The 11262-nt window shown below is 33.8% G+C and overlaps 1 protein-coding gene across 1 annotated transcript; it reads left to right on the forward strand.

The window, feature by feature from the left end:
* The first annotated feature begins 590 nt into the window (after nucleotides 1-590).
* On the forward strand, nucleotides 591-11149 carry pkd2l1 (polycystic kidney disease 2-like 1). Its single transcript, XM_067386275.1, has 15 exons — nucleotides 591-882; nucleotides 1624-1737; nucleotides 2416-2543; nucleotides 3821-4074; nucleotides 4169-4393; nucleotides 4703-4931; nucleotides 5092-5262; nucleotides 5836-6017; nucleotides 7021-7141; nucleotides 7237-7335; nucleotides 7472-7593; nucleotides 7688-7805; nucleotides 7922-8013; nucleotides 10035-10173; nucleotides 10270-11149. Exons 1-15 carry the CDS (start codon nucleotides 591-593, stop codon nucleotides 10438-10440), a joined length of 2457 nt encoding a protein of 818 aa, XP_067242376.1. The 3' UTR covers nucleotides 10441-11149.
* Nucleotides 11150-11262: the final 113 nt, after the last annotated feature.

Genomic DNA, 11262 nt, shown 5'->3' on the forward strand with positions numbered 1-11262 from the left:
TATGCAGTGTTCCTTAGCACATTCATTGGTTGATACATTATTTAAGCTTATTTTAAGCTGCTTTGAAACAACATTTCAATAAAAATTACTTTACAAATAAATGTTAATTTAATTTTAATTTTCAAAAATGTATGATGTATCTTTATTCTAATACACCAATGTCGAGTAAAGTAAATATTGAAACAGAATAGACACTGTAATCTTAATACGAATTAAATATTTTAAGATAATATTTCAGTCATTTGTTTTAGATGTATGATGACAGATAGTTTAATTGTGGTAAAAATATAATTACTATTTCTTTATTATGAAAATTATCCCTTTTTCAGCAGGTCTAAAACAATGTGATGCAAATTCACATTAGCTGTGCATTGTCAATGACAATCTCAGTTTCCTTAATGGCAGGATTGTGTTTTTAATGGATGTGTGAACAAAAGATGAGCCCCTCCTTCCACAGAACCACTGTCCTGCTCTATTTGAGAGGACTCAAGGAGAAAGGTATAAATACAAGTTGAACCTATCCACAGGCACAAGCTTCACTTGAGTATTTCATGATAAATCCATCTACCTTAACCTCTCAATTTACTACAATGCAACACCTCAATAACCGGGCAGAAAATCAGCTGAGCAGCACCGTAGCGTGCGAACTGGATAACTTTGGGAAAGGAGCCTGGGTGAATCAGGCCTACAGTGGTTCTCCTGCACCCATCAGACGCCCCATCAGCACCATCTACGACCCTCAGCCCATGTTTCACAGCTCTTTGGAGAACATGAACCAACTGAATCTGCCTAACCCCTATTTGGCTGAGGATAAATTGCGAACCCACCCCACTGAGGAGAAGAAGTCTGGATGCTGCTCCTTTTTCTTGAAAGCCATCAAAGGTAAGGGAGGATGCATGCATCTTTATATTTTCCATGATATGATTATTCTAGATTTACTTTAGCACTGTTAGCTTTTATTTATTATTATTATTATTATTATTATTATATACCATGTTTAATATTCAATTATTCCATTTGTTTGAGTGATGCTAATATTGTTATTGTTATTGTTATGAATTATATATATATATATATAAACCCAAAATAGGTGGTAATATATATATAAACCCAAAAATAGGCAATTTATGTTAATAAATGTTTTTTTTTTTAAATTTTCATTCATTAAACTTATTAATAAATGTCAATTTTTTTAAAATATATTAATAACTGTTAATTTCCAATATATTTTGGGGTAATTTTAAGCAAGCAATACAGTCATTTTTAAACAATAGTTGAGTTAAATAAAACTACCCAGCAGGTTGGGCAAACAACCCAATTGCTGGGTTTGTCCATTTTCAACCCAATTTTTGTTTTTAACCCAGCAGAAATATTTTTAATATATTCAGATGTAATATTTTAAAATCCCTTTTTTAAAACTTGCAATTATAACTAAATAATAAGTAATAAATACATTACTATTTTAAGTTAATAAAAATAAATGTAAGTAAATAAATAAATATATATATATATATATATATAAAAATATATATATATATATATATATATATATATATATATATATATATATATATATATATATATATATATATATAAATGTGTTTGTTTGTTTTGGTTTGGTAGGACTGTGGGGAACAGCTCTAAGAAAAGACACAAAGGAGAATCCTGAGCTCAATGTCAAAGCAAATCTCAAAGAACTGCTCGTCTACATTGTTTTCCTAGTGGATTTGTGTCTGTGTAAGTATTAGGTCGGTTGTTTGATATATTTATCCTTGTCTCTCTGTCTGAATGTATATTTTTACCAGTTAGGACCACCTGGTGGAGTTTGAAACCACTGTATGGATTAATTGATAATGGATAAATATAGTGCTGTAGCTGTGAATATTAAGGACATACATTAAAACATCAGCATGTGTAAACGTAAAATTGTAAAATGTCATTAGCTTGCTCTTTTGTCTTTTTGATTGTACTGGCTGTAATCCAAACTAATCCCATGGTTTTCTATTATATTGGGCTCCATTATGATCAGAGATGTGTATCAGCCTAAGTGCTTCTTATAAAATGTCCACTGGTCCCCTGTGTAACAACACAGCATTGTCCAGGGGAAAATTAGCCCTGAAAGGAACACAAGCGGGACCCTGCTGTCTTTTACTGATAAGAGCTCAGGTCAGGCAATTGAAGCTTTGTCTGTGCTGGAGTCACATTGTTCAAGAGGGCTATTTGTGTGTGCTCAAACAAATAACCCTCCCCTCATCTGTGCCCGCAGCTTTCATGACGTGAGCACCGCTAATGGATGAAACTTAAATGAAAAGATGTCCTTTATCTGTGTGGAGGGTGAATGCTGTAGCACGTCTGTGCAAAGTTCAATAAACGTTGTTGTGATTGTCGACTGATAATAATCATGTTCTCGTGCAGTGACCTATGGCATGACCAGCAGCGCCACCTACTATTATACAAAAGCTATGACCGATCTCTTTGTGAATTTACCGGGTGGCAGTGGAATCAGCTTTTCCTCTGTTGGCAGCGTGAATGATGTCTGGACTGTGAGTTTTAATGGCTTTTCTTATACTGATGTGAATAAAAATAAGGCTTTAGGTGTATTTATCTATATAAGTAGGCATATTACATCATTTTAATAGCTATAACGTTCTTTTCCTGGTGATTTTTTAAAAGGGTTAGCGCACCCAAAAATGAAAATAATACCATTATTACTCACCCTCATGTCGTTCCACACGCGTAAGACCTTCGTTTATCTTCGGAACACAAATTAAAATATTGTTGATGAAATCCTATGGCTCAGTGAAGCCTCCGTTGCCAGCAATGTTACTGCACCTCAAAGGTGCTAAAACATATTTGAAACAGTTACGTGAGTTCAGTGGTTTTATTTTAATCTTATATAGCGATAAGAATACTTTTTGTGCGCCAAAAAAAACCCTAAATAATGAATTTTCAACAATATATGGGCCGATTTCAAAACACTGAGCTTTATGAATCTTTTGTTTCGAATTAATGATTCGGATCTCCTAACGGCTAAACTACTGATATCACGTGACTTTGGCGCTCCGAGTCACTGATTCGTTTCGTAAAGCTCCGAAGCAGTGTTTTGAAATCGGCCAATATAGATTTTGTTGAAAAATCTTTATTAATTAATTAATTTTTTTTTTTTTTTTTTGCCGCACAAAAATTATTCTTGTCGCTTTATAATATTAAGATAGAACCACTGAACTCACATAACTGTTTCAAATATGTTTTTAGTACCATTATGGATCTTGAGAGGTGCAGTAACATTGATGGCAATGGAGGCCTCACTGAGCCATCGGATTTCATCAACAATATTTTAATTTGTGTTCCGAAGATGAACGAAGGTCTTAACGGTGTGGAATGACATGAGGGTGAGTAATAAATTACATTATTTTCATTTTTGGGTGAGCTAACCCTTTAAAGTAATGATACATTAAATTAAGTGTAATTTATTCTAACATAAATTCCAAGTTTTGGCTGTTATTGTTTATATAATTTTCATGTTTTTATGTAAAAGTCTTAAGTATACTTTATTAAATGTTTGTTTTTGCCTGACTCTACATTCACTTATTGTCAGCTTTTAGCTAAAACGTTTTTTCTAATATGGTTATTTGATTTTAATATTTTTATTTAAGCAATTTTAATGTTTTAAAATACTGTTACTGTTTATGTCATATTAATTATTTAGGCCTATTGTAGTTTTAAGTATCTTTATTTAGTATTAACTTAATAATAAATGTTTGTCTATTCATGGGACAAATCCAATAGTCTTACTTTGATTTTTCTTGAATCTTTGCAGTACATGGAGGGCCCATTACTTGACAGCCTGTACTGGACTAAGTGGTATAATGATGACCCTCTTCAGAACGAAAATCAGTCCTTTATCTACTATGAGAATTTGTTGTTAGGAGTCCCCCGCATTCGACAGCTCAAAGTGAAGAGCAACTCCTGCAAGGTGCACAAAGACTTTCAGCAGGAGATCTCTGATTGTTTTGATGTGTACAACGACAAGAAGGAGGATGACAGCATGTTTGGACTGATCAACGGAACAGCGTGAGTGACGTTTATGATTAGCAACAGTTGTATTTCTCTCTTCAAGGGTTGAAATGTGTTGATTTTTATTAAATATAATCTCATTTTTCTTCAGCTGGCAGTACCACTCAGAAAAGGAGATCAAAGGGTCAAGTCACTGGGGGTTACTGACCACATACAGCGGAGCAGGATATTACCAAGACCTGGCGAAGACCAAAGAAGAGAGTACTGCTATTCTAAAGGACCTCAAAGACAACCTGTGGCTTGATCGTGGAACTCGAGTTCTTTTCATTGACTTCACGGCATACAATGCTAACATCAATCTCTTCTGTGTTGTAAGGTACTTGACCGAAAATAAACATTCATTTAAAATGTTTTGCATTTGTATGCCCAAAATTATACATTTGGTCTGGTTTGCTAGGTTAGTTAATAAAATTAAATTTCTACATCTGTTATTTAACATAAGCTGTCCTTTTTAATGTACAAGGCATTTTTTTTTTTATATAAACAATAAATATGAAACATAACATAACATAAAATAATTAAATATAAAATATTAATATGGAATAAACAATCTGATGTCAAAATGTGTTATTGCATTGTATTATTTATAAAACGATAAATAATTTTTATTTTCTTCTTTCTTCAGATTGGTGGTTGAATTTCCAGCTACCGGTGGAGCAATTCCCTCCTACCAGATCCGCACTGTAAAGCTGATTCGTTACGTCACCACCTGGGATTTCTTCATCATTGGCTGCGAGATACTGTTCTGTGTCTTCATACTCTATTACATTGTGGAGGAGATTCTGGAATTCCGAATCCACAAACTGTCCCATTTCAACAGCATCTGGAACATTTTAGATTTAGTGGTGATACTGGTAGGAGGAAATCAGATCATATTAGTATCAGATATCACTTTATATCAAACATATTTGAAAGATTTTATTTATAGCTATAATAATAAAAATTCAACATCTAATTTGGTAAACATTACTTGACAAGAGCAGACTCTAATAGTAACTGTTCTCTTTTTAACAGCTTGCTGTGGTGGCGATAATCTTCAGTGCATTTCGGACCATCAAAGTGGATGAGTTACTTGGAAACCTTCTAGAACAACCTGACATCTATGCTGATTTTGAATTTCTTGCATTTTGGCAAACCCAGTACAACAATATGAATGCAGTAAATTTGTTTTTTGCTTGGATTAAGGTAATTTTTTATTATGAGTTTTTAAAATAACAAGGTGGAGTTTCAGATCTGGTCACACTTTGGGCCGGATGCATAAACTGCTAAGACTAGTCTTACAAATTAGTCATTAAGTTTTTTTTTTCTTTAAGCCTGTTCATAACTTTTTTAAGTCTGTTACATAAAAACATAAAAGGTCTAATTTGTTGCCGGTATAATAGTTGGTCATACTAGTTCTTGGCTGTTTATGCAACTTGCTTTTTATATTAGGTGTCTTTAACTACCATGTACTTACAGTAAAAAAAAATGTTACAGTGCACTTATTGTCCATGTTGTATGGTAAACCACTTTAGCTGCTATTGAGGTGGGATACAGGTAACACCGTGTCTACATCTAAAGCAAATAGAACCCATTATAATCGGTGATGCTGTCTACACTGGATGAGGTGCGACACAACAAATTCCCGACAGTAAACGTATGCCCTGATTAATTTAAATGTTAGTACATAGTAGTTAAAGACACTTAATATAAAGTAGGACCTCAGATTTTTAGTTAAATTCACCCATATTGATATCATGATGGCTTTAATCTCTGCAGATCTTCAAGTATATCAGTTTCAATAAGACGATGACCCAGCTTACATCCACCCTGGCTCGGTGTGCATTAGACATCTTTGGATTTGCCATTATGTTCTTCATTGTGTTCTTTGCGTATGCTCAGTTGGGTTACCTGCTCTTTGGAATGGAAGTTGAAACGTTCAGCACATTTAACAAGTGCATGTAAGGATGTTTTTTTTCTCTCTGTTAAAACTATTTTAGAATAAATTATTATATACAGTGGGTACGGAAAGTATTCAGACCCCCTTAAATTTTTCACTCTTTTGTTATATTGCAGCCATTTGTTAAAATCATTTAAGTTAATTTTTTTCCTCATTAATGTACACACAGCACCCCATATTGACAGAAAACACAGAACATTTTTGCAGATTTATTAAAAAAGAAAAACTGAAATATCACATGGTCCTAAGTATTCAGACCTTTTGCTGTGACACTCATATATTTAACTCAGGTGCTGTCAATTTCTTCTGATCATCCTTGAGATGGTTCTACACCTTCATTTGAGTCCAGCTGTGTTTGATTATACTGATTGGACTTGATTAGGAAAGCCACACACCTGTCTATATAAGACCTTACAGCTCACAGTGCATGTCAGAGCAGATGAGAATCATGAGGTAAAGGAACTGCCTGAAGAGCTCAGAGACAGAATTGTGGCAAGGCACAGATCTTTTTATCATATTATATATTATATATCATAATTTATTCTTATTAAACGCAGTCAAAACATTAATTTCTGATAAAACTATAATTTCAATAAAAAAATTGATGCATAAAATCTTTCGTGGAAAATAATGTTAATTCGGTAACACTTTAAAATAAGGTTCATTCATTAACATTATTTAACTACATTAGTTAACATGAACCAATAATGAACAGCATTTCTTAATCTTTGTTAATGTTAATTTCAACATTTACTAATACATTACATTACTAACATTTACTAATACATACATCTTGTTAACATTAGTTAGTGCACTATGAACTAACATAAACAATGGTATTTTCATTAACTAACATTAACGAAGATTAGTAAATACAGTAACAAATGTATTGCTCATGGTTAGTTCATGATAGTTAATACATTAACTAATGTTTAACGAATGAACCTTATTGTAAAGTGTTACCGTTACCGTTAATTTTTTTTCTTTATTTCTCCACTCTGCAGTTTCACACAGTTTCGAATCATCCTTGGAGATTTCGATTATGATGCCATTGACAGGGCAAACAGAGTACTCGGACCAATATACTTTTTCTCCTATGTGTTCTTTGTCTTCTTTGTGTTACTGGTAAGTTCTTCAGACGTATATAATTTGCTTATAATTGTTTGTTCTAAATCATAAGTGCCTCTTTCTCAATTAACATGATGAATTGGCATTAACAGAACATGTTTCTGGCCATCATCAATGACACATACTCTGAGGTGAAGTCAGAACTCGCTTCTCAGAAAGATGAGTTCCAGATTTCAGATCTAATCAAACAGGTAAGTCATCCTAGAGCATACAGTGGATACGATCTATTTCATTTATGATTGGAAAACTGTGTAACCACCACGAAAACCAAGGCTGTTGTGTTTGCATTGTTTATGTACACGTGGGAAAATTATACTTTAATTTTAGAGTTATGCAAAGACCTTCATGAAACTGAAACTTAAAAAGGAAAAGATCTCTGATGTTCAGAAAGCCCTGGATGGAGGCTCGAGTGAGCTGGAGTTCAAAGATTTCAGGGATGCTTTGAAAGAGTAAGTCTCAGGTGAAACACAAACACATTCATGTATAGTAGCAGCAATGATGCAGAGGAATTCATGTATTGTGGTTATGTGTCCCACATGTCAGAATGGGTCATGCTGACCATGAGATCTCAGCTGCTTTCTCCAGATTTGACCAAGATGGGAACCAGACTTTGGACAAGCAGGAGCAGGAGAAAATGAAACAAGAGTTGGAGGAAAAAAGGGTGTGTTTAATTTATTTTTTTTCATGGGCTGGTTTGGCAAGTTAATGTTTCTAAGATGGATCTCCATGGAGACATTAATCTGATATAGTCTCTGTTTTTCTTATATTTTCAATCAGGATGCACTCAATGCAGAGCTTCGTAATCTTGAAAACAGTGTTGAACCCACAGAGGACCATAGAAACAAAGTTCCTCTGGAGGACTTTCAGAGGTTTGTGTACAGATTCATTGTCTCAAACTCTTAGTGTCAGCAGTAAAACCTGATGTTCAGTGTTATTTTAGTATGATTTATATGCTGTATTGTATTTATTAATATTTTGGTAAAAATTTATATTAAGGTCTCATTTAACATTAATGCATTAACAATGAGCAATATACAAACCCGATTCCAAAAAAGTTGGGACACTGTACAAATTGTGAATAAAAACAGAATGCAATGTGTAAGTTTAAAATTTAAATATTTTATTCAGAGTACAACATAGATGACATATCAAATGTTTAAACTGCGAAAATGTATAATTTTAATGGAAAAATAAGTTGATTTTAAATTTCATGGCATCAACACATCTCAAAAAAGTTGGGACAAGGCCATGTTTACCACTGTATGGCATCCCCTCTTCTTTTTATAACAGTCTGCAAATGTCTGGGGAATGAGGAGACAAGTTGCTTAAGTTTAAGAATAGGAATGTTGTCCCATTCTGGTCTAATACAGGCTTCTAGTTGCTCAACTGTCTTAGGTCTTCTTTGTCTCATCTTCCCCTTTATGATGCGCCAAATGTTTTCTATGGGTGAAAGATCTGGACTGCAGGCTGGCCATTTCAGTATCCGGATCCTTCTACGCAGCCATGATGTTGTAATTGATGCAGTATGTGGTCTGGCATTGTCATGTTGGAAAATGCAAGGTCTTCCCTGAAAGAGACGACGTCTGAATGGGAGCATATGTTGTTCTAGAACTTGGATATACCTTTCAGCATTGATGGTGCCTTTCCAGATGTGTAAGCTGCCCATGCCACATGCACTCATGCAGCCCTATTCCATCAGAGATGCAGGCTTCTGAACTGAGCGCTGATAACAACTTGGGTTGTCCTTGTCCATTTTAAATGAGCCTTGGCCCAGAGAAAATGCCTGCGCTTCTTTTTTGACCTATACAGCTTTAGTCGGCAACGGTGAATGGCACAGTGGATTGTGTTCACCGACAATGTTTTCTGGATGTATTCCTGAGCCCATGTTGTGATTTCCATTACATAGCATTCCTGTATGTGATGCAGTGCCGTCTAAGGGCCCGAAGATCATGGGCATCCAGTATGGTTTTCCGGCCTTGACCCTTACGCACAGAGATTGTTCCAGATTCTCAGAATCTTTGGATGATATTATGCACTGTAGATGATGATAACTTCAAACTCCTTGCAATTTTTCTCTGAGAAACTCCTTTCTGATATTGCTCCACTATTTTTTGCCGCAGCATTGGGGGAATTGGTGATCCTCTGCCCATCTTGACTTCTGAGAGACATTGCCACTCTGAGAGGCTCTTTTTATACCCAATCATGTTGCCAATTGACATAAGTTGCAAATTGGTTCTCCAGCTGTTCCTTATATGTACATTTAACTTTTCCGGCCTCTTATTGCTACCTGTGTAGCTCTCATGAAATCCAAAATGGGCCAATATTTGGCATGACATTTCAAAATGTCTCACTTTCAACATTTGATATGTTATCTATATTCTATTGTGAATAAAATATAAGTTTATGGGACTTGTAAATTATTGCATTCCTTTTTTATTCACAATTTGTACAGTGTCCAAACTTTTTTGGAATCGGGTTTGTATATTACAGCATTTATTAAACTTTTTAATGTTAATTAATAGAAATATTCATGTTAGTTCACAGTGCATTAATTAATGCTAACAGATAGGCCAACAACTTTTGAAATTAAACCTTTCATTTAACATTTGGTAACACTTATTTTTTTTATATATATATATATATATATATATATATATATATATATATATATATATATATATATATATATATATATATATATATATAAATTTGTATAATATATGTTTATTGTATTGTTTTTATTTCGTATTATATTTTTCTTTAAATTATTTTTATTTCAGTCTTAGTCATTTAATACTTCAAATTCAATGTATTTCAGTTAGTTACCAAAGCAACATTTCTCATTTTTGCTCTAGTTTTTTAAGCACAAATTATTGTTTTTCTATTCCAGGCTGGTTCACAAAGTTGCTCAGCTTGAAAATGCTGTGACCACTATAATGTCCAAACTGGACACTGTTATGGAGAAAATGAGACTTCAGACATTCAACACAGAAAACAGAGACATGGATAAGCAGATGGCTAGAGATGATGTGAGTTTTTAGTTCTATTGAACCTCATGACATCATACTTGAAATTATTTAAATATATTATAGAAGTATGTAAACCATACTGCTGTATTGTGACAGGAATCAAGACCGGCTTCAGGAGGGAATATTCAGGTAAACCTGGAAAGAGTCTTGGCTCAGGGACCACCATCCTGGTCATTAGCTGGTCCGATGGGGAATATGAGGAATCGTTTGCACCCAGATGTAGGATGGCCAGTCGTTTCTGAGAACAGTAGTTCTGCACGCCACTGATTCATCAAAACCTTTTGTTTAAAACTGACTAATATATAGGCTTAATCTAAGCCGTCTGTGGATATAGACTCAGAATGTGACCGTAAAGAGGAAGGTATTACTGTAGAATAGATGTAGTACTCTGTTACAGGCGGCAGAGAAATCTGCTTGTGTCTCTTTTCCATACTGACTGTTTAACGTGCAGTTACTGTGGCATTTATAAGAGGGAATAAGAGATGATATGATTGACAGTCTGATTATATTTCTCTTTAAGGCTTGATTAATGTTTCAGCACAGTGTAATTGATGTATTGTGGTGCGTTAAATAGATTCCCTCTAGTTTCTGGGAATTTTTCAACTATATCAGGCCACAAATTATTCTTCTGACCTTCCTCCCTGTTAAAGACTGAATTTTCATGATTACTTTTAGTTATTGTGAAACAATTTCTGTACAAATAAGATATGGAAATCATTAATTAAACCCTGCATAATGTAATCTCAAAACTTTATTTCCAATTATATATGGAAACATCAGAGCTAAAATTAGTGAGAAAAGTCAGTTACATTTTACAAATTATGAAAAGAGTCAAAGTTTAATGTGTATTATTAGTCTATGGAACATTATTACACACTTTGAGACATTTTCCTTAATCTCCTTTACTTTGATATGAACCTTGTAAATGTTGTATTTTATAGTGAGAAGCATATCAGTGTATACTCAAACTACTTTAGTTTATACACTAATCTTGAAACAATATTTCTAGTATATATAAAAAGATACTTATATCTTTATCTTTCTCTTCTTTTCTGAGTCAAATAAATAATTAAAATTGCAAAACAAATG

The sequence above is a fragment of the Chanodichthys erythropterus genome, chromosome 5 (assembly GCF_024489055.1).
Source record: "Chanodichthys erythropterus isolate Z2021 chromosome 5, ASM2448905v1, whole genome shotgun sequence".
Taxonomy (NCBI): Eukaryota; Metazoa; Chordata; class Actinopteri; order Cypriniformes; family Xenocyprididae; genus Chanodichthys; species Chanodichthys erythropterus.